The sequence below is a fragment of the Alosa sapidissima genome, chromosome 3 (assembly GCF_018492685.1).
Source record: "Alosa sapidissima isolate fAloSap1 chromosome 3, fAloSap1.pri, whole genome shotgun sequence".
Taxonomy (NCBI): domain Eukaryota; kingdom Metazoa; phylum Chordata; class Actinopteri; order Clupeiformes; family Clupeidae; genus Alosa; species Alosa sapidissima.
Genome location: NC_055959.1, coordinates 6,227,376 through 6,249,916, shown reverse-complemented (window position 1 = coordinate 6,249,916; position 22,541 = coordinate 6,227,376). Strand labels below are relative to the sequence as shown.

Genomic DNA, 22,541 nt, shown 5'->3' with positions numbered 1-22,541 from the left:
ACAGTTCCCTTGGAGGTGCTCCCTCAGGGGCACAGTGGTGGCAATCTGGATTCAAACTCAGTCACAACCTTCAGATGCTCTCTCCCCATGGGCGTTACTGTGTCTTCAATATGGGGGGGGCGGGGGGGGGGGAGTGTTCCATCAGGCTTAAATTTTTTTCCAAAAAGTGGCAATCAGTCTTTAATATCACTTAGCTATATTTAGTTAAAACAACAGCCTATGTGTTTCAGCCATTATGGCCTTTTAATCAGGGCAAGTTACATCAGACGCACTTACTTTAGGATCTCGGGCCCTACAAACATGAGGACGTCGTGGACGATCTTGTAGACAGTGCTGACCAGGAAGTAGGGGCCAAAGGTGCGGCAGAGGGCCCTAAAGAGCGAGGGCTCGCCTGTCTTCTGCATGGTCTTCACCAGGAGAATCTCAGACTCTTCCAGCGGACGCGCGTCCTTTTTCTCGCCCATCACCGGCCGCTTGGGGGAATACAGTGTCTTCTCTGAGGGCCTGAGGAGGAGAGGAGAGGGGATGGAGGCAGGTTAGGTCACTCGTGTGTCTCCACACTGCCCTCGAAGTCTCTTGCATTTAAGCAGGCCAGAAAATCTTTAAAATGGAACTCAATTAAGACACATTCAATCTTTATTTATTCTCGGAGGTTCATTGAGGGTAGTCCTCATTTACATGTACAGATAAATGCATTACGACAGAATGAGAACCAACAAAACAAGTAGTCTGATGTAAAACTTGCTTTTCCATATTGTATCGTCGTATTCTTATTGTCATACATGACTCACATGAAATACACAAGGACAACATGAAACACCACGGTCTGACCTTTTGACCTTGTTGCACTCAAAGTCCCAGCGTCGCACCAGCTGGGGAACCACTTTCTGGGAGCGGTCCTCTGAGTTCAGAGACCAAAGATCCTTCTCCTCCAAGGGTCTTTTGAAGCCCAGCACCATTAATCTACAGAGGGGATACACACACAAATACATTACTGTACCTCCGGCACACACACATACACATAGACATAGGCGTATGTAGACACATTTAGTCAATTAAGCAAACACTATGACCAAATTAACAAAACATCACTTAAATTGAATTATGCAGTAAATGCAGCCTCCAATGTCTCCTACAAAAACAACAAAAGGACTCTCTGTTTGTGACTGATGTATGCAATTCTAACATCCGCTCAAAATCAAACACCTCAGTATTCGCCTACTTACTTGTTTATCCACCAAAATGTTATCTTTGACAAGAATGAGGCTCCAAATTCTGGGCATGGATTCTGCAAGTTCAAAAGGTGTGAGAAACTTTTAGTGTTGAACAAAAAACAAAAACAAAAATGGACAAGCACCTGCACTTGGTCTGAAAAAGCGGCCACCAACCACTGACACTCACCGGGTCCTTCACGGCTTGTGAGAAGAGAGGGGGCCGGTCAGAGAGGCAGGACAGGAAAAGAGAGATGAGCAGAAGGGTGTAGTAGATGTAGAAAGTGGTGTATCTGAACACCACCACAGTGGAGGGCTGCGGGGGCAAAATTCCAAAAAGAGCGGGCGTCAGTCTCCAAAATATGCTTAAGTAACATTTCTATGGTGTCTCGTATGGGGTCAATGGTTCTGGGGAATGATGTGCTGAACGCTCATGTTGCGTGTTGCATTGCAACAGTGGGTTACGGGATGCCAGGGTCTCACCTCATTGAGAGCCTGCAGTATTTTGGAGCGGAAGGACACTGTGGCACACACCACAGCGATGAACCAGAAGTTCAGCATCACGCCAGATGATTGGACCCCCTTAAACCGCTCATACTGGATAAAGAATGTTGCCAGCAACTGCGGGGGGGGGGGGGGGGGGTTGCAGACAGACACACACACACACACACACACACACACATTAACAATGACCAAACAAGACCTGTTCCAGTTCCAAAGAATAATTTAATTAGTCTAAAATTAGAAATAATAAGGCATAAATAAGGCATCATGAGCACATGGACTGTTCCTTCCCACTAATAATGGCCTCAAGGCTGTCTTGTGATTGAGGACTGAATCAAATTGGACAGGATTGCAGCCAAATTCCATCAGATCCCTTTGGTGGCAAAAGGGTACTGACTAAATTCCTGTCTTGGCTTCGGTACTACCTCATTGCTCTCTCGCTGTAGTGACACCACAACCAATACATCACACACACTCACACATAATACACTCACACAATTTGAAAAGGAAAAGTCAAAGCATGTGCCTTTGTTCACATGCACATTCTCACAATGGAAGGTTTTGCAGTGTAATCATTTGCTTTAACAGGAGATCACTATGGTGGAATATAGACAACAAAATTGTATGTAGCTGATGGGGGGGCTCCTCACCATTGTAATGCCAAGTAGCGTGGGACTGACTAAATAGACAGGCGCAAGGGCCTGTCCTTGGCCTCTTTCCCAGAAAGAATAGAACACATCTGCCCAGCAGATAATCCATAGTAAAAAACCGAATGCCTGAGGAAACAAGAGAATAAACACACAGTATGACTTTCAAACACTGGCAGCAACAAAACTGTCAAGCACCTGTTGCTCCTGTGGAAAGAGACAGTGGGAGGATGTTGCTTTCCCTAGCACAAAAGAATACACATCCTTTATGGCTCAGAGTTCAAAGGCAGAATTATTCTAAAAATAATAAGAAGAAATCACGAATGTCATAAAGCATGCCTCCTTAACCCATGAGCAGTTGTGGGTCAAACTCACAGTTTTGGCTTTGTTGAGGTGGGTCATGCAAATGTATCCATGATCATTAAATTTGAGGTATAGGAAGTAGAACGGGGCAGAAATCCAGAGGTAGAGGCAGGGGACCCACACCAGGAGAGTGTTTTGAAAGCACGGCGTCAGATCTGGGTTGTCGGACTGCCATGTACGATTCCAGTCCTGAAGGAAAAGGAAAGATGTCATCAGAACAAATATTCTATCTTGTGTGTCAAGGATAAAAGAGCTCATGAGTTTTATTACATGACAAAGAGTACAAAAGCCATTTGGTTCAATAACCCAACATAAAATAGCATAACAACCGGTACCTCTCTCTTTTCCTCTGTCCTGTCTCTGCTCGCTCTCTCTCTCTCTCTCTCTCTAAGTTAACCGAAGTATTTTTAAGAGTGTCTGAAGCGTTCAATGTGATGGGGTTGTGTGAAGAACATGACAACCACAATGCATTTACTTGATGGGCCTTAACAAATAGCCTACCATTGGGATGCTAATTACAAGTTTGAACTCACTAGTTACTGGGTCTCTGATTGTAAGAGTTCTTAGTAGGTATAGTAATTAGAGGCAACGATATCGTACACTGTACAGAGTATCATGAAACAAGACTACCCCAGTTATGTTCAATCTCGCATCTAGCTATGGCCATTGGACAGCAGCTGATCATGTTGGGCAATAGCATTAACTGGCTAACTTGACCATCCAGCGATAGCAAATTTACTTAAAGCAAGTAATTGTCACTTAGCCAGCTAAGCAACTAACAGTACGTTATTGACGTTAGCCAAGCTTAACGTAACGTTAACGTTACCTCTTGCAAAACAACCACAACGTCTTATCTAAGTAGAAGCTAGAGGGGCCATTGTAACATTCGTTTCAACATTACATTTGAGAAAATTGTCGTGAGTGAAGTTTCCATTTAAATGGAGAATCTGATGAAATCAGTTACAACAAAAATCCATTCCTGAAAATCACCGTCCTTAGCAAGCTAAAATACCGGCGGCGACGGCCTGGCAAACATACCGCTAGCTTCATGGCTAGCAAAAGCCATAATAGGCATTAGAGGCAGCGTTAGCTTGCTAAACTTGTGTTATGGGCAACAGCTGACATTGATAACGTTTGTGGAATGTTGTAATTGAGCAAGACTGTAACTTACCCAAAATGGATCGGAACCGTCCACGCTGCAGAAGTTGTCAATACCCATTCGCCACACTGCAAATTATCGTAACATTTAATGAATACAGCAACCTTGGTTTCATAACCAGTGCTTTCTCTTTGCGTTCTAGCCGAATACAACGACGAACAAGTGTTTAGATGATAGGGGTCGCTCTACGCAAGTAAAACAAGCCACCATGAGTTTTACACAAGTTTGTTTTTCCACTGCCCTTCAGGGGTTTCATTTCCTTCAGAATCGGCGTGGGTGTCCTTTAAGGTGATGACAATTGGCTCCTTTTTTCATTAATCTTAGATAGACGTTAACTTGGACACTCACTATAACAAGTAGGCCTACAAAGAAAACATTGGTGTATTATTCGTCTACTAGAAATAACAATCGAATTTGTGATAATGTCGTTTATAAATCAAAAAGTCTTTCCAAACTGTTGTAGCCTTGGTTAGTTCCTTTCCTGTTTCAGAGAAAGTCAAATGGTCATGTAATTATTTGTCTATTTGTTGTCAATGGAATTCCTTTTTCATCATCCTGCATTTAATCCAAACAATCAATTGCCTACTGTGTCGTGGTAGTAGGCTATAGCCTATGGGCAAAGGGAAGACTTGTCAGGCTGTAAAATATATAGGCCGATCAACCTGAGTGCATTAGTGTAGGCTACAAAGTGTTAAAGAATGAGTTCCATAGTAGGCTATTATACTGTATTTCAGAAAGTGATAATAAAATAATTTCCACAAACCAAAATATTGCCATGGAAAATGGTTGACTTGGTTAGACATACAACTACATCTCCAACATTTAGACCAGGGGTGTCAAACTCATATTTGGCAGTGGGCCAGATTTGTTGGAATGACATCTGGTGGGGGCCATCACTGTCATGGTCATTATCATTTCTCTGCACTGATATCAGTGTTGTTTGGTGATACTCCTTTACTTTACACACTTGAGAGCAAACACGTACAAATCATCTACTGCCATCATATCCTGCTCTTTCTCTCTTGAAACACCCTACTTCCATGTCAGTTTTTTTTTGCCTCTTCCTCCTGACGGTGGTTTGTAGGTTTAATCAATTTATCACAGAATTGTTTTCCCCCTTTCTACCTAAAACATCTGGTGGGCTGTATGAAACCTGCTTGCTGGCCTGATCTGGCCCCCGGGCCTTATGTTTGACACCACTGATAGACCGACAAGCTTGGGCTTGCTAGGTAGGTGACACTCACCTTCATTTAAATCTATTCTTATTTATCTTTTCCCTCTGTGTGTCTAGAATAGAGTGAGGAAAAAGAAGGAATTTTAGTCCAGGAATGTCCATTTCATAGAACTCTCTACCACACTCTTATCTCAAACTACTTAATGTTTGCAAAGGCAAAGCACAATCCGTGTATATATATATATAAAGATATTACAGTAAATAACAGAATGTTGTTCATTCATGTCCCCCCCTTTTTTTATCTGAAATGATTTGCATAAAGTAGTTTATACTGGAAGAAGAGGTGACAAAACAGTCACAGTATGGAAAAGAACCACATTAATAATCCTTCAAACCTTATTGCTGTAAACTGGTGTCTATTAAACTGATGATTTGAACATTTGCATACGTGTGACCTCATCCAACCAAGAAAAGTTTAAAGTAACAGAGTGGATTGGCTCGTGGGAAGTTAAGTGACAGGAATGGACCTGAAGCTTGTCCCGCCTACCTGCAGAAGTCATCTGTGTAAGATAGTTAATAAGGCATGCAAATGGCCCTGGAGCATCAGAGGAGCACAGCTGAGGATCAGTCCAAGCTGAGACCCAAACTCGTAAGCACCAGCACCCAGAAAAGAGAACATAGGCAAGTAAATGCATCTCTCTAATGTGTCTGTTATAATCTCTCTATTGTAGGCCATTTATCTTTATTGTAAGCTATTTCTAGTTAGTTGATGTTTCCATGCTATATTATTTGATGTTTCCATGCTATATAATGTAGTATATGCAGTGAAAAATAAAATGAGTGTTTTCAGTTTAGCAATCAACTAATAAGTAGAGTACATCTCTTTCAAGTATCACATCAGTGATATGCCGCAGCATAATTGCAAGCCTTAGGCTATCATGTTGAGCTCTAAGTGAAAACATAATGTAATTGTTTTGTTGTGTTACTGCTTTCTTGTTGATAGTCCTAATATTTTTTGGAAATTAATTAATTGATTAGTTTATCAAAGCATCATCAATTTCCATAATCATGTAACTTTTTTTTTTTCTGTATCATGGAGTGACAGTTAAGGGACGTTTTTCATCATATTGTCTTCAGTTTATTATTAAAAGACATTGGCTTGGTTTGGACACATGGCTTATGCCTTATATGGAATAACTTAGATGGATGTTTGCCCAGTATCCCTCAATACAGTAGAGGAAGAGCAACAGTGTAGAACCTACTGTGCCCTTATTTGGTCATCATATAGTCATCACTGTCTTATTGTGGCTCTGCTGATTTGAATGTTATATTGGATTCAGCATGAGTTGCACATATCTCTGGGCACTTGAAGTGAAGTCATTGTGGATAGAAGCCAAACTGTCCAGCAAGAGCATACATGATATTTTCCTGTTTTCTTTTTTTGTGTTAAGGGCACATAGGCAGGTAAAGAGGTCAACATGTCCAAGAAACCAGATGATGATAGTGACAGATTCCTTTTCGGGGACAAAGACTTTAAACAAAGTGGAGTGGGCCAAGCAGACTGGTCTGCCAAGAAGCTGGTGTGGATCCCATCGGAGAGAGATGGCTTTGAGTCGGCCAGCATCAAGGAGGAGAAGGGCGATGATGTCCTGGTCCAGCTGGATAATGGGCAGAAGTTGACCGTCCACAAAGACAGCATCCAGAAAATGAACCCACCGAAGTTCAGCAAGGCAGAGGACATGGCGGCGTTGACCTACCTGAACGAAGCCTCGGTGCTGCAGAACCTGAAGGAGAGGTACTTCTCAGGGCTTATTTATGTGAGTAAAAACACTTACGCATTCTCATTCATATATGAAGCCTCCCAGGCCCTCTTGAAACCACTGACTGCTGAGAACAGTGAATAAATTGAATAAATAGTTTCCTGTTAACTGTTCAACTGGTGTCAATACATACAGTGGAAGCATAGTTTATGTGAACAGTTTAACTGTTAATAAACCTGTTAACAGTGTCCTGCTATTAATTAGGAAATGTCATCAGTTGCAATGTCACAATCTCATTTAGTGATAGAAATCATTGCATACACCTCCCTACCATCCTTTCTATATCCTGTGTAGGGTGTGCATTATTGTGTTTTGCTGAGCATGCATTGACTACTCTTCTTGCAGACATACTCAGGCCTGTTCTGTGTGGTGGTGAACCCCTACAAAATGTTGCCCATTTACTCAGAGAAGATCATCGAGTTGTACAAGGGCAAGAAGCGTCATGAGGTCCCCCCACACATCTACTCCATCACGGACAATGCTTACAGGAACATGATGCAAGGTACAAAGATCAGAGAAAGAATGGCACTATATACAGTATAAGTCCCAGTGGTCACAGCAGTGGTCATGTGACTTGATTATGTGTTGTATGTTTCTTTCTTGCTGTAGAAGTAGAATATATACATTTATCAAGCCGTCTGAAAGTGGAAAATATTTGACATCCCATGTCTGCATAATGGATGTGTTTTATGCTGGACAAAAGGCAAAAATGATGTGTCCAGTCCATTGTAGTGCAGCTCTCAACCTTGTGACATTTAGTAAATGGAGGTTTCCCATGCCCAGTCTGTGATAGTCATCCAAGCTCCACATCCTAAATCCCCGTCACAGGTACTGGGGTACAGCGTACGCTCTCAGAATAGCCATACATGGCCCCGCTGCCTCTTTAGATCCGCTATTTTTGGAAAGAATATGAGAGAGAAGCGTGAGAGAGAGAAAGAGAGAGAAAGGTTAATCTTGTCCTGTGGTCATTTAGACCCCTTTAAATTTCCAATGCTTGTCCTTCCTTTGGATAACAATCTGTGAAGTTCATGTTTAGACTCCCTGGACTCCTGTTAATCTGTTTTGGCCCTTTGCTTTGCTTTGAGGAGCCACGCTTGAGCTGGCCCTGTCCCTGTGGTCCCTCAGACAAAGTTTTCAGCATGTCTCTTTCTGTTCTCCCTCCACAGAGCGTGATGACCAGTCCATTCTGTGCACGTGAGTGAAAGGGGAAATTGCACTTGTGTCCGATCGACGCACTTCACTAACCTTTAACACACAGACAGAATCTCCTACTTCTCATATGCTCTCGTTCATGTTCATTACACAATTTGAATTTGGTCGTTTGAATACTCAAACATCACATCATAATGCAAGACTCTACATTATACACAGCTGTCATTGACATAAACGTTGGCTGGATGCATTTAAATAGATTAGAGGTTTTAAATGTTGAGAGAAAGCCATTAACTAGTCCTAAGTAATCGCTGAGGTCACTATCTTGATGAGTGTCCTAGCTATTTTGAATTTTTTTTTATTTAAACAGCATGTGTAGCATTTCCATTTTAAATGTTCTGTGCATGTGGCAGAGGAGAGTCAGGAGCTGGGAAGACAGAGAACACCAAGAAGGTCATTCAGTATCTGGCAGTGGTGGCGTCCTCTCACAAAACCAAGAAAGACTCTGTAAGTGTCAGCGTCATTGCTTTCCAACACGTACCCCAAGTTACAGTTACTGTTTATGTAGAAATGAAAGATGGAACGACTCACAGACGCACCCACACACACACACACACACACACACACACACACACACAGAGACAAACAGACAAACATGCGCACACACACACACACACACACACACACACACACACACACACATACGCACACACACAGACAAACACACACACACACACACACACACACACACACACACACACACACACACAAACACAAACATACACACACACACACACACTCACACTCACACCACACACCAGACCATGCAGACACATACACACACACACACACACACACACACACTGTGGATGGATGTCTTGAAATTGATAGTAATCTTTGTGTGACAGGCCGCCCCTGGTGCATTGGTTAAGGTATGGATAAAGGCCATAATGTATCTTGTAATGTCTGGTGGTGGTGCTTTCTGCTTTGTGTACACTGTCTGAGACACTATCTGAATCTGGAAAAATAGTCACAAAAAGATACAATCTCATTTTAAAATGAATAATGAACATTTTCTCCAAATAGCAAAGTCAGCTGGCTTACGTAAGTAAAATACTAGAATAAAATGGTAGATTTGTAGTGGAGTGATAGAGTGGTAGTTCTTGAGTGTATAGTTTGTAGTTGTTGAAGTTTGCTTAGTAGTTTAGCATACATAAACTGTCACGTGTCACAATCCTGTCACATGTGACACTGTCCTAGCCACCTTTGTTATCACATGACTTAAAAAAAAGGACTGCAAAACAAATCGAAATGACCAAATCCACGTAAGGTAGGCCTAGTACGTTTGTGCTATCTCTAGATTGCAAGAGGTGTGTGATCATGTTTGTGAAATGCAACTGGCAGGGAAAAACTATGTTGGCTTGTCTGACCTTATTTGTGGTTTGTAGTCTTATTTTGCAGTCATATGACGACAAAGTTATCAAAGTGTTGCTGTTCTTAGCTCAGAGGGGACTAGTCTGGGAGAGTACAAAAAGGCCAGCAACAGGGTGTTCTGCTTAGCCCACTCTACTGTATTGTCTCTCTTACAGTTTCCGTCCTGTCGTTGCATGTATGTGTCTGTTGGACAGCAATGCTTTCTTTTAGGCAAATATAAATACATTGTTGGTTGAGTAGCCATATTTTGTGTAAAGATTCTGATAACTGATGTTTGACATTTGATCACAGAATTTAATCAGAAGTATTTGCAACTGTATAAAGTAAAACATATATGTGTATGTCATCTCATAAACTGATGAATCAGGCATTCTGTGATGCACACTGTTGATTGTTTCAAATAATACTGTGAGGATCTGTCCTATTCAGGGAGAATTGGAGAAACAGCTTTTACAGGCAAATCCCATTTTGGAGGCTTTTGGAAATGCCAAGACCGTTAAAAATGACAACTCTTCCAGATTTGTAAGTCCATAGATCCATAGAAAAAAACACATTCTGTTGAGCAGGATAAATGCATAAATTGCATTCAAAGTTAATATTTATTTTTCTATTTTCTCCTTAAGGGAAAGTTCATCAAGTTGAACTTTGACGTGACTGGCTTTATTGTTGGGGCCACAATTGATACATGTATCCTCAAAAAGCCTCAAATGGCAAACCATATAATTCTTCTCAAATTTGATTTGCTTTAAGATATTGTTTTCATAAGGAACCTAATGTGTTGACATTACCTCACACAAAGCACTGAGGGCATACCTTCATAAAGGAATGCATCATGGATTCATAAATAGCAATGCACTACTCAGTAATACTTTTGGCTCTACATTATACAGTAGATTTCATAGTCACTTGATTTTTGTCTACCTGGCTTATGTGTCTAAAATAGAATAGAATAGAATAGAATAGAAGCTTTATTGTCACTGCGTTGAATACAGCGTATTAACACAATGAAATTCAAGGTGCCACTTCTGATCAGTGCTTTTAAAAATAAATAATTAAAAAATTAAAAAGATAGATTGGACAGACTCTTCAGACTTGGACAGACTCTTCCCCTACTCACACTTTACTCTCTCTCTCTCTCTCTCTCTCTCTCTCTCTCTCTCTCTCTCTCTCTCACACACACACACAGGATAGATAATAACAGAGTCATTTAAAAATCTGACATCCTCTCTTCTTCCCTCCCCCACACACACACAGCCCTCCAATCCACACATGTGTGAATAGCAGCAGGTCTCTAGGCAGGTAGAGCAGGAGAAATCATGTCCAGAGGTAGTTGTGGTTCACATTATGCTAGAGGAAGGATGGAAACATGGCTCTATCATACGATGTTCCCCTAACTATTGAACACCTAAAGATCTGCTGGAGAAGTCCCGCTGTGTGAGGCAGGCAAAGAACGAGAGGGCCTTCCACATTTTCTACTTCATGGTTGCAGGGGCCAAGGACAAGCTCAAAGGTGTGCTGATTACCCCTTACCATCTTCTGTTAAACACTGACACATTTAAATGTAGATTGTTGTATTTAAGGTAAGAGATCTCAGAAGCAAATGCAAATGCTGAATGCAAATTTAAATGTCAATATAAATGTTCAGAGTTGTTTGAATAAAGATTTGCATGTGAACATCAACTATGCACATATTTGTGTGTGTGTGTGTGTATATATATATATATATATAGTGCATATATTCTAAATGCACTGAAGGTTGATGTCTCCACAGAGGACCTGCTGATTGAGAGCTTCAGTAGCTATCGCTTCCTGAACCTTGGCCATGTCCAGGTCCCGGGCATAGAGGACGACGAGATGTTTGAGGAGACACTGGAGGCTATGGCCGTCCTAGGCTTCAACGAAGACGAGAGAATTGGTGGGTTAGGCCTTGTTTATATTCAACTAGCACTGCTACACTTCACTACTCCACCACAGTACACCTCTACTGCACCACCACTTACAGAGGAGCATTTCCTCAAGGATACCTTATCTGGAACTATAGCCAAAAAGGTCAACAGAGAAAAAAACTAAATATTTACAAAAGAATCAACAAGTGTCCAGCGTAAGTGATCAGGTTGAAGCTGGGCTTTGTACATCTCCTTGAGACATATTCATACCTTATTATGGTGCAATGAAAATACAATGGAATGGAGCTCAACTGAGTGTACAACTCTTTTGTGTTCTCATCCCTTCTCTCTATTGGCCATCTTTGTCAACTTCAGGGATGCTGAAGGTGGTGTCCACTGTGCTGCACATTGGTAACATTGAGTTCAAGAAGGAGAAGAACCAGGAGCAGGCGGCCATGCCTGACACCACAGGTACAGACATTAATGGCAGAGTGCAACCTCAGCCAAGTAGATGTTTAACCATTTTGGTAGGGAAGTCCTCTGCTCTGCATAAACTTTGTCCGTGTTTGTTTTTTACGGATCCTGACTGCTTCAATATACGGTTGACGTATTCCACCAATAGATCTTGATGGACAATGTGGTATCTAGGTTTCTGTACCAGGCTTGTGCAAAATTCCAGAATTAAATTGAAAATGGCTCTTAAATTCCAATTCAATTCTTGAATTTCATTTGCATTTCAATTGAGGTAGCAAACAGGAAGCAGAATTGCAATTTGAATTGTGCACAACCCTGTTCTGTACCTATATCTGTGTATGTTCAGAGCAGAGGAAAGTCATGTTGACAAAAAGAGTAGAGCTGAGCCAGACATATTAATTATTGATGATGGTGCTTACAGCATAATGCGTTATGAATGCATATTGCACCAAAGACATTTCTAAGAGTTTATTGCATTAACTTCATAGTGCATATATAATTGACTTAAGACCATAATATCTTTCATTTTAAAACAAAACTGTTGATTTCCAATGTTTACAGTAGACATGCTAAAAGTTTCACATAGGATCAGTGTTCTCTAATAGCTTTGTGTGAGATGGGGGCCTAAAATAGGACTACAGTGATTACCAAGAGTGCTTTCTCTTGGTTTTCTCCACAAGTGGTTAGCCCTATGTTAATTCATTACACAATGAATTCAGTTTATACTCTCCTAACACTCCCACAGCTGCTCAGAAGGTTTGCCATCTGCAAGGCATCAACTTGACAGACTTCACCAAGGCCATGCTTACCCCCAAAATTAAAGTTGGTAGAGAGGTGGTGCAGAAGGCACAGACCAAAGAACAGGTGGGTTCCATGGAGTATGCTAAATCATACGATCAAAAGTATAGTATTATTTAAGTATACTGAAATAAAATCACTGAATTGTCAAATTGTGAATTGGAATAAAACTGAAATCAAATAATGCACTGAAATAAATAATAAATAAAAAAACTAAACATTCACTTATTCTATTCTATTTACCCTTATGTTAAAACATTTGACAATTAGAGAGATAGGTTCCATATTGCACAGTGTTGTTTATAAACTTCAAGTGGTAATTTTACAATGGTGTTGAGTGGCCCTCTACAAGACTGAGATCCCTTATGACATGCCAATAACATGGTCACAGGGGACTGCTCAATATGGCTCTGTAATCATTTTGGTAGATTTGTACTGGCTAACATATGATGGAAAACCTTTGAAATAAAATAATAGCTATTTGGATTAATATGGTTCATATACAAAGCCATATTTCAATGTATGACAAGCAACTTGATCCTTGAAACTTTCAGTTCCCACATATGTAGTACTGAGTAGATTGTGTGTGTGTGTGTGTGTGTGTGTGTGTGTGTGTGTGTGTGTGTGTGTGTGTGTGTGTGTGTGTGTGTGTGTGTGTGTGCGTGTGTGTTTTTATAGGCCGACTTTGCTACTGAGGCTCTGGCAAAAGCCATGTATGACCGCTTGTTCAAATGGATCTTGTTACGTGTGAACAAGGTTCTGGACAAGACCAAACGTGCTGGGTCTTCTTTCATTGGCATCCTGGACATCGCCGGCTTCGAAATCTTTGAGGTTTGAAGTCTTGCCCTGTAAAGAAGCTATGTGTATATATGTTTTAGTGTGCCCTGTAAAGAAGCTATGTGCATATGTCTTTGTTTTTCTGTGTGTGTATGTGCATGCATGTGTGTGTGTGTGTGTGTGTGTGTGTGTGTGTGTGTGTGTGTGTGTGTGTGTGTGTGTGTGTGTGTGCGTGAGAGAGACAGAGAGAGAGAGAATCTTCACTGTACAACTTTCTTGGAACTGATAGATCACCTCTATGCTAGAGAGAGCGTTCCTGCAGCCAGTTCATTATGGTCACCTTCTGGTGTTCCCCCACAGGATAACTCCTTTGAGCAGCTGTGCATCAACTACACCAATGAGAAGCTCCAGCAGCTCTTCAACCACACCATGTTCGTCCTGGAGCAGGAGGAGTACAAGCGTGAGGGCATCGAGTGGAGCTTCATCGACTTTGGCCTGGACCTGCAGCCCTGCATTGAACTCATTGAGAGGCCGGTCAGTTTCAGATCTGTTGGCCTGGAACATCCTGTGAAAGAAAGTTATAAAATGGGCTCACAGCTTTAGTCAAAATATATAATATACATACCACTTAGACAAAAGTGACTTGTAATACCAATATTCAGCAACATTACAATGTATCAGGACAAATAAATTAGAATAGTCAGTTATATGCAAGTAAACATGCATTGCATGCATCCTATGTTAATAGTTGACATTATACTGGTGTGAGAATTTTGCATTTGCCGCTGTTTTCATTCCATTCATCATTCTGTGCCTTGTTCTAGAATAATCCTCCAGGCATCCTCGCTCTGCTGGATGAGGAGTGCTGGTTCCCCAAAGCCAGTGACATCTCTTTCGTGGACAAAGTCTTGAACACACACGGTAGCCACTGCAAGTTCTCCAAACCGAAGCAGCACAAAGAAAAAACAATGTTTGCAGTTCTGCACTATGCTGGGAAGGTATCTGATATTTCTCTAGGTCCAAACAAATGAAGAGGTTGATATAGAAGCAAAGTCATTGATTGCATTTGGTCAAATGTGTTGCCATGTTGTCCGTGTGTAGGTGGATTATAATGCTGCAAACTGGCTCACCAAGAACATGGACCCTCTCAATGACAACGTGACCACACTGCTCCAGAATTCCTCAAGTGCTTTCATACAGGATCTATGGAAAGACAGTGAGATATTTTTTCAGTACAATTTTATTATAGGAATCATAAACAACTAATGTGTAATGTGTAATAAAACAAAGAGTTAAACACTGTCATGTGACACATAAGACTTTTCCAGACTGATTATTGTACTATATTTACCAGCCAGACTCAGTGCCAGCCAATGCAAGCTCTAGCTCTCATCTTCATCTGGTTCTCAGGCTATTCATTTACCTCAAAGTCTTATTATGGTCATAATGGCCAGGAGTTTTAGATGAATTCCCCCGTCATCACGAAGCACTTGACCCTGCGCTTGACCCCCCCCCCCCCCCCCTTCTCCTTCCCTCTCCCTGCTTGGTTTCTGCAGCGGACCGGGTGGTGGGTTTGGAGCAGATTAGCAAGATCTCGGACAGCTCCATGCCCAGCTCGGGCAAGTCCAAGAAAGGCATGTTCCGCACGGTTGGGCAGCTGTACAAGGAGTCCCTGGGCAAGCTGATGACCACACTCCACAACACCACGCCCAACTTTGTGCGCTGCATCATCCCCAACCATGAGAAGAAGGTAGGTGCTTAGTTTGGTCACAGAGATGACACCTGGGCCAGTGGTGTTGTCATTACTGACTAGCATTACATCTGTGGGGGTATGTTGATGCACTGCTCAACAAGCAAACTTCACTACAACTACATAAGCCATTTCAAAAATATAGGCGCAGAAAAAAATCTGAATTCAATTGCTTCAGCCAACTGTGGTAATTTCGGATATACACATGAAAGGTGTTTAATTCATTGTGCTGTAGGTAGCAGATTTCCTACAGCTTGTGTTGTTTCTCAAACTTTTTCAGACGAAGGACCACTTAACCAATAAAAAAGAAACGCACGGACCACCTAGCTAAAAAATAAAAGATTACACCTACTTCAACAGTATATTAGCCTACAATAGGCCTACTCACTGAACCACCTTGCTTATTGTCTTTGCACTTATTGTGCTTATTGTGTCAGAGGATTCATATGATTTAAACTGGCATATCTTACATAGACAGTGTTGCAGAACGGTTTGGATTTACACACAAGTTGGTTCAATATTGAAAACAACTCATCTATATTATATTTTACCGCGTCTGCTCACGGACCACTTAGGATAGCTTGCGGACCACCAGTGGTCCCCGGACTACACTTTGAGAAACACTGTCCTACAGTGACCAGTCAACAACCAAGCCTATTTAACATTACACAACATGACACAGGTTATAATGACAATTATCACCTGGAGAGAAGAAATTGGACGTTCTGGACACTGACCTGAGCCACCCTTTTGTAGGCAGGAAAGATGGATGCCAATCTGGTGTTGGAACAGCTGCGCTGCAACGGTGTACTCGAGGGGATCAGGATCTGTCGCCAAGGCTTCCCTAACCGCGTCATCTTCCATGAGTTCCGTCAGCGGTGAGCCTCTCCACCATTTTACCCTGTCCAGTGTGAAAGAAATATCTCCTTTGATACCATACAGATATGGTAGTCAGGTTCAACAGATTTATGTATTTAAAGTATTATTGCCCACTTTGGGTCTCATATGCCTCTATGAAATCCTAGCTTTGAGCACCATGTCATATGGATTTAATGGTTTCATGATTTCATTTCATGGCATGTTTGCCTTCCACTCCACAGCTATGAGATCCTGGCCTCCAGTGCCATTCCTAAGGGTTTCATGGATGGAAAACAGGCCTGCACACTAATGGTGAGTGTCCTCCAACAACACAACACCCGCCGCCTCTGTTTCAATGTGTGGCATAGTTAGCTGTAGAGCTGCTCATGTCAATCATACACAACAGAACATCATAGAGAGTCAACAGTACTGATTACATTACGTGTCAAATGTATTACTTTTTTGTGTGTACCATGATGTATGTACATGTGCATGCCAGTGTTGACGTGTGTCTAAGAGACAACATCACAGACATGCTGCTTTTGTTGCTGGTGCTTGTGCCTGCCATTGCTCCATGGCTTCCTGCAGGTGCAAACGCTTCTTTCTGTACTTCACACAGATTAAGCATCTTGATCTGGACCCCAACCTGTACCGCATTGGCCAGAGCAAGATGTTCTTCCGCACCGGCGTCCTGGCTCAGCTGGAGGAGGAGCGCGACCTCAAGCTCACCGTGGTCATCATCGCCTTCCAGGGCCAGGCTCGCGGCTTCCTGGCCCGCAAGTGAGTCCGACAAGGGAGCCTCTCAGAGGAATAGGTTCTCTTTTCAGAGTTCCCAGATCTTGGGTCAAACAGTAATTATTGTGTAAAAAAGTTGAAAGTGATTGCAGATTGAAGTAGCAAAAAGTAAGTAAATCCAAAGCAAGTCTCACAAGTTTAGGTTGAGATAAATCAATGGTCAAAGTTTGAAGTGTATGTCTAGTGTTGATTTTTTTTTAAAAAGACATCTCTGTAATTGTACTACTTTGGATTTGGAAAACTAGCTATATGGTGGGTTTCTCCATTCTCCCAAACCCAGAGCCTTTGCTAAGCGGCAGCAGCAGCTCACTGCCATGAAAGTGATCCAGAGGAACTGTTCTGTGTACCTCAAACTGCGGAACTGGCAGTGGTGGAGACTCTTCACTAAGGCAAGGCTCTTCAGTCTCATCTTATCTATGCAATTTGGATAACATTGGTACGCAAGTTAGGTTCATGACTGGTGACTCTATGTACGTGGCTCCAGATGGCCTTTGAATTCAATAAACTGTATGACTTTTCCACCACTGCTTGCCAGAGCGTGACTGAACTAGCTAGAGTATAACTGGCTAAAGTGGCTTCATTTGTGTGTTGACATTGCTCGTTAGTGGAATGTGGATGCGGATATGTCCTAGTCTTTGTAAATGGCGGTTAAAGTCATACGCTCCCCCCTCCTAACCCCCGCAGGTCAAGCCTCTGCTCCAGGTGACCCGACAGGAAGAGGAAATGGGTCAGAAGGAGGAGGAGCTTATGAAAGCAAAGGAAATTGCGCAGAAATCTGAGTCTCAGCTGAAAGAGATTACCCAGAAGCACACTAAGGTAGAGGATGAGAGAGACGCATCCAAACAAATGTGCATATACTCTGACACAGTCATACATCCACTTGACATACCTAGAAACAAAAAAGAAACGTTTGCATATACCATCAAACATGGTCCAACAACTGTACTCACCAACACACCAACACAAACAAAACATACACACATACACACACACACACACACACACACACACACACACACACATACATACTGTACCTACATTGCCCGGGCATCATTTGAAACCTAATTACTTTTCTCTGTCTGTCTGTCTGTCTGTCTGTCTGTCTGTCGGTGTGTGTGTGTGTGTGTGTGTGTGTGTGTGTGTGTGTGTGTGTGTGTGTCTGTCTGTCTGTTTGTCTTTGTGTCTGTCTGTCTGTCTGTCTGTCTGTGTGTTGCATCTCAGCTGCAAGAGGAGAAGAACCAGCTGCAGGAGAAGCTGCAGGCAGAGACGGAGCTGTACGCCGAGGCGGAGGAGATGCGTGTGCGTCTGGAGACCAAGAAGCAGGAGCTGGAGGAGGTGCTCCACGAGATGGAGGCCCGTCTGGAGGAGGAGGAGGAGCGCAGCCTCGCTCTGCAGCAGGAGAAAAAGGACAGGGAGCAGCAAATCCAGGTCTGCTAAAACAAACAAACAAACAAACAAGGGAAACATTTGCTCATTCTCCAATTTGAGCTAAGGTTCAGATCAACATTTCCTACTGTTAAAAGAGAGTGTTCCTTGTCCCCATCTTCTTAGTGCTTAGCTGTTTTACTTTGCATATTGTTGTGTGTTTTATCCTGTTTAGTGGTACCTGCTCTCGTAAAGCTCTTCATTACTTTTGTCTGGGAAAAGTGTCATATGAATAGATTTTACTCACTTTGCCTCGCTTTTTCTCGTTGTTTTTGCGCTACAGAGATAGAAATTCAATCGGATTTAATTGAAATGATACCTGTGACAATAGTAGTATACATTGATCTGTATTGACATTTGATGAGCGTCTACTGTGATGTGATGTGCAGGACATGGAGAAGCAATTGGCTGAGGAGGAAGATGCCAAACAGAAGCTTCAGCTGGAGAAGGTCTCTGCAGACGGAAAAATCAAGAAACTGGAGGATGACGTCCTAGTCATGGAGGATCAAAACAATAAGTTACTGAAGGTTGGTGTTCTTGTTGCAAAACACAAAATATATCTGAACACAGACCAACAAGCATCATTTATATTATTCTGTCCTGTAATTTACAGGAAAAACAAATGATGGAAGAAAGGATGGCTGATGTTAGCTCCAATTTGGCTGAAGAGGAAGAGAAGTCCAAGAACTTGACGAAACTGAAAAATAAACACGAGTCCATGATAACTGAACTTGAAGGTTCGCTCATCATATTCTTATCTCTTACCAAAATGATTCATTGATCATTTCATCACTTGAAAGATGTTGAAAGTTGTTAAGGATTTGTATGACCCGATTCAATGATTCAGCATTTATCCTTCTTAGTCCATTTGAAGAAAGAAGAGAAGTCTCGCCAGGACTTAGAGAAGGCCAAGCGCAAGCTGGAGGGGGAGTATAACGACCTCCAGGACCAGCTAGCTGACCTGCAGGCCCAGATTGCTGACCTGAGGGCCCAGCTGGCCGCCAGAGAGGAGGAGCTGCAGGGAGTGGTGGCACGGTAAATTACCGTAAATCAGGGAGTGATGGCACAGTAAATTACCGTAAATCAGGGAGTGATGACACAGTAAATTACCGTAAATCAGGGAGTGGTGGCACGGTAAATTACCGTAAATCAGGGAGTGGTGGCACGGTAAATTACCGTAAATCAGGGAGTGGTGGCACGGTAAATTACCGTAAATCAGGGAGTGGTGGCACGGTAAATTACCGTAAAATTATGTGACAACTCATTATAAACAAATGTCTAGTGCATTTCTAGAACTTCCACTGATGGTAAAATAATGAGCCAATCAGTGAATAAAACGCCGTAAAAAGGCGTCCGGTCAAGGGTAGAATGATATCCTAGGTAACATCATTTCACCAAAGACCTCACAAAGTTTCACCAGCAACCTAGCCTTGCAGACTCAAAGTCTTTCCCTGTCTCTAATTTTCCCTATTGTCCTGACCTGTCCTTCAGGCTGGAAGAAGAGTCTACTCAGAAGAACAACGCCCTGAAGAAGATCCGTGAGATGGAGGGCCTGATCTCGGAGCTCCAGGACGACCTGGAGAATGAGCGCAACGCCCGTGCCAAGGTGGAGAAGGCCAAAAGGGACCTGGGCGAGGAGCTGGAGGCCCTCCGGACGGAGCTGGAAGACAGTCTGGACACCACAGCCGCCCAGCAGGAGCTCAGGTCAGCAGCAGAGGGGTCTCAGGGCCACTGGAAACGATGTCAGGGCTCGGTGGCAGGCCAGTTTTTAAACGCACACTCAACATAACCCGCTCATGTTATCTTGTTGTTTTGTTGACTTAACAATGTGTAGTGTCAAGTTTTATTACACATAACTCAAAACAACAAGATGACTTGGCAAGGTCATATTTTACAGTGCAACTAATGCAAGTAATAACATCCTCATCTCTCATCTTACCCCCTTGTGATCAGAGTAACCCAGAGGTTCTCTGTACAAATATACCGCATAGCCATACATACACAAACATGCACAGTACAGCACAGTGAGTATGTGTGTGTGTTTGTGTGTGGATATAACTACTTGTGTAGGGCGAAGCGGGAGCAGGAGGTGGCCATACTGAAGAAAGCCATGGAGGACGAGGGCCGCCACCATGAGGCCCAGGTGCAGGACATGCGGCAGAAGCACACCCAGGCCGCGGAGGAACTCAGTGAGCAGCTGGAGCAGACCAAACGGGTGAGGGGGGGGGGGCAGCATAACATAGCCCCAGATCTCTCAGTGGTATCATCCTACAGTTGAAGAACAACCAAGAGCCAGTTATTGATTGGACACTTACAAGATGATCACTCTGACCATAATGTTGCATAATGTGCAATCACATAAGTAAATTCTCTTCTAAAAGGTTGTAGTATAAATAATATGTTGCTGTATTTAGTACCCAGTTGTGACAGATGTTTCCATCTGTCATCAGGTGAAGGCCAACCTGGAGAAGGCCAAGCAGGCTCTGGAGAAGGAGGCGGCTGACATGAGTGCGGAGCTGCACTCGCTGGCCAACTCCAAGCAGGATGTGGAGCACAAGAAGAAGAAAGTGGAGAGTCAGCTGTCTGACCTGCAGTCGCGCTTCAACGACTGCGAGAGACAGAAGGCCGAGCTTGGGGATCGCGTCTCGAAACTCACCGTGAGCACTAAGGATCGATTGCACAGTACATATAACTGAATGACTCAATGTTTTGGTGGTGTTTTGTCATTGGTCAGAAACATAAAATAACCCCTTGCTGTATATTTCCATTTAGAATACACATCCACTGTTATGTAAGCCACTGACTGTACAGCTCATATCAATGGTCAGACTGTGTATTGTAAAAGACTGTTCTGTTGTCGTCGTGTTGCTCTGCTCCACACAGTTGGAGCTGGACAGCACCAGTGGTTTCCTAAACGAGGTGGAAGGCAAGAACATCAAGCTGAGTAAAGATGTCACAAGCCTCAGCTCCCAGCTGCAGGATGCCCAGGTGATCCTCACTTACAGCTGTGTCACTCTCACCACATGACACTCAATAATGTCCCTAATGTTTTACCCCAAACACACTAACGCTAATGGAACTCATGTGTGCATAGCAAAGATGGTGATAGTCTCACATTAGTATTTGGTAGTTGTTTTATAGTGTGCTGTAATCAAATATTATAGATTTATGGTAAGTATTTAATGATCGTTGAATTGATATTAAATCAATATATTTGCTCTGTATTTGATTCTTTGTAGTGGTTGTTATTGTCATGCTAAAAGCATGTTAATGTTATCTAATGTTTTGTGTCATTCTAAATTTCCCCTGGGATGAATAAAGTATCTATCTATCTATCTATCTATCTATCTATCTATCTATCTGTCTATCTTTTTGGGCCCATAGGAGTTGCTGGCTGAGGAGACCCGTATGAAGCTGAACTTGTCGACGCGTTTGAGGCAGGTGGAGGACGACCGTAACGGCCTGCTGGAGCAGCTGGAGGAGGAGACGGAGTCCAAGAGGAACGTGGAGAGGCAGGTCTCCAGCCTCAACATGCAGGTGGGTGTGCTGCACAGCTTCCATAGTGAGATGGTGGTGATGATCAAGTGGCAGAGAGGAATGTAAAAGAGGTGATTTAATCTTGCTAATCTTATATTCGATTAGATTGGATTGAACTTTATTGTCATTGTGCAGAGTACAAGTACAGAGACAACGAAATGCAGTGTGCGTCTAACCAGAAGTGCAAAAAAGCAGAAAAGTGCAGTGTACACAGTATAGCATTTCTGCTTTTCTTCCAGAGCACCCATACAATGTCATAATACATATTGTCAGATGATATGCAATACTGAATAATTTAGTATGCTGTGACTTTGATATTGTGGCTAAATAACATAAACATAAATATTGATATTGTGGCTAAATACCATAAAAATAAAGATAAATTAGATTAGATTAGATTCAACTTTATTGTCATTTAGCAGAGTACAGGTATAGAGCCAATGAAATCCAGTGGAGCCAATGGAATGCAGTATAAACATAAACATAAATATTGCACCTGTTTACAGCTGTCAGATACCAAGAAGAAGCTGGACGAGGTGAGCGGCAATCTGGAGCTAATGGAGGAGAGCAAGAAGCGTCTGCAGAGGGACCTGGAGGCCACCAACAACGAGTACGAGGAGAAGGCGGCCGCCTACGACAAGCTGGACAAGAGCAAGAACCGGCTGCAGCAGGAGCTGGAGGACCTCCTGATGGACCTGGACAACCAGAGGCAGCTGGTCTCCAACATGGAGAAGAAGCAGAGGAAGTTCGACCAGGTGGTTTAATACATATATTCCC

The 22,541-nt window shown here is 42.6% G+C and overlaps 2 protein-coding genes across 6 annotated transcripts in view; one reads left to right on the top strand and one right to left on the bottom strand.

The window, feature by feature from the left end:
- abcc1 (ATP-binding cassette, sub-family C (CFTR/MRP), member 1) overlaps positions 1-4,100 on the bottom strand; it is a 35,532-nt gene extending 31,432 nt beyond the window's left edge. Inside the window, exons 1-8 of one of the 2 annotated variants that reach the window (XM_042085058.1) lie at positions 3,897-4,100; positions 2,738-2,914; positions 2,366-2,491; positions 1,695-1,832; positions 1,402-1,527; positions 1,227-1,288; positions 832-963; positions 277-504 (exon numbers count right to left, since the gene is read on the bottom strand). In XM_042085058.1, coding sequence (XP_041940992.1) covers positions 277-504; positions 832-963; positions 1,227-1,288; positions 1,402-1,527; positions 1,695-1,832; positions 2,366-2,491; positions 2,738-2,914; positions 3,897-3,944 — 1,037 coding nt within the window. In that variant the 5' untranslated portion in view covers positions 3,945-4,100. Of the gene's footprint in view, positions 1-276; positions 505-831; positions 964-1,226; positions 1,289-1,401; positions 1,528-1,694; positions 1,833-2,365; positions 2,492-2,737; positions 2,915-3,626; positions 3,768-3,896 lie in introns of those variants that run through there. The other variant, XM_042085059.1, reaches the window with a different exon arrangement.
- A 1,459-nt stretch (positions 4,101-5,559) lies between these two features.
- The window catches only part of myh11b (myosin, heavy chain 11b, smooth muscle), a 25,316-nt gene continuing 8,334 nt past the window's right edge, over positions 5,560-22,541 (top strand). Inside the window, exons 1-33 of one of the 4 annotated variants that reach the window (XM_042085526.1) lie at positions 5,560-5,739; positions 6,510-6,875; positions 7,224-7,380; positions 8,045-8,072; positions 8,444-8,537; positions 8,939-8,962; positions 9,894-9,986; positions 10,088-10,151; positions 10,876-10,974; positions 11,236-11,379; positions 11,726-11,821; positions 12,570-12,688; positions 13,301-13,453; positions 13,760-13,933; positions 14,224-14,397; positions 14,501-14,615; positions 14,956-15,149; positions 15,906-16,027; positions 16,250-16,319; positions 16,627-16,787; positions 17,083-17,191; positions 17,487-17,618; positions 18,024-18,230; positions 18,617-18,754; positions 18,841-18,964; positions 19,091-19,254; positions 19,453-19,460; positions 19,719-19,931; positions 20,298-20,442; positions 20,678-20,884; positions 21,111-21,215; positions 21,612-21,764; positions 22,271-22,519. In XM_042085526.1, coding sequence (XP_041941460.1) covers positions 6,537-6,875; positions 7,224-7,380; positions 8,045-8,072; positions 8,444-8,537; positions 8,939-8,962; positions 9,894-9,986; positions 10,088-10,151; positions 10,876-10,974; positions 11,236-11,379; positions 11,726-11,821; positions 12,570-12,688; positions 13,301-13,453; positions 13,760-13,933; positions 14,224-14,397; positions 14,501-14,615; positions 14,956-15,149; positions 15,906-16,027; positions 16,250-16,319; positions 16,627-16,787; positions 17,083-17,191; positions 17,487-17,618; positions 18,024-18,230; positions 18,617-18,754; positions 18,841-18,964; positions 19,091-19,254; positions 19,453-19,460; positions 19,719-19,931; positions 20,298-20,442; positions 20,678-20,884; positions 21,111-21,215; positions 21,612-21,764; positions 22,271-22,519 — 4,374 coding nt within the window. In that variant the 5' untranslated portion in view covers positions 5,560-5,739; positions 6,510-6,536. Of the gene's footprint in view, positions 5,740-6,509; positions 6,876-7,223; positions 7,381-8,044; positions 8,073-8,443; positions 8,538-8,938; positions 8,963-9,893; positions 9,987-10,087; positions 10,152-10,875; positions 10,975-11,235; positions 11,380-11,725; positions 11,822-12,569; positions 12,689-13,300; positions 13,454-13,759; positions 13,934-14,223; positions 14,398-14,500; positions 14,616-14,955; positions 15,150-15,905; positions 16,028-16,249; positions 16,320-16,626; positions 16,788-17,082; positions 17,192-17,486; positions 17,619-18,023; positions 18,231-18,616; positions 18,755-18,840; positions 18,965-19,090; positions 19,263-19,452; positions 19,461-19,718; positions 19,932-20,297; positions 20,443-20,677; positions 20,885-21,110; positions 21,216-21,611; positions 21,765-22,270; positions 22,520-22,541 lie in introns of all 4 variants that reach the window. The other 3 variants (XM_042085525.1, XM_042085528.1, XM_042085527.1) reach the window with 3 other exon arrangements.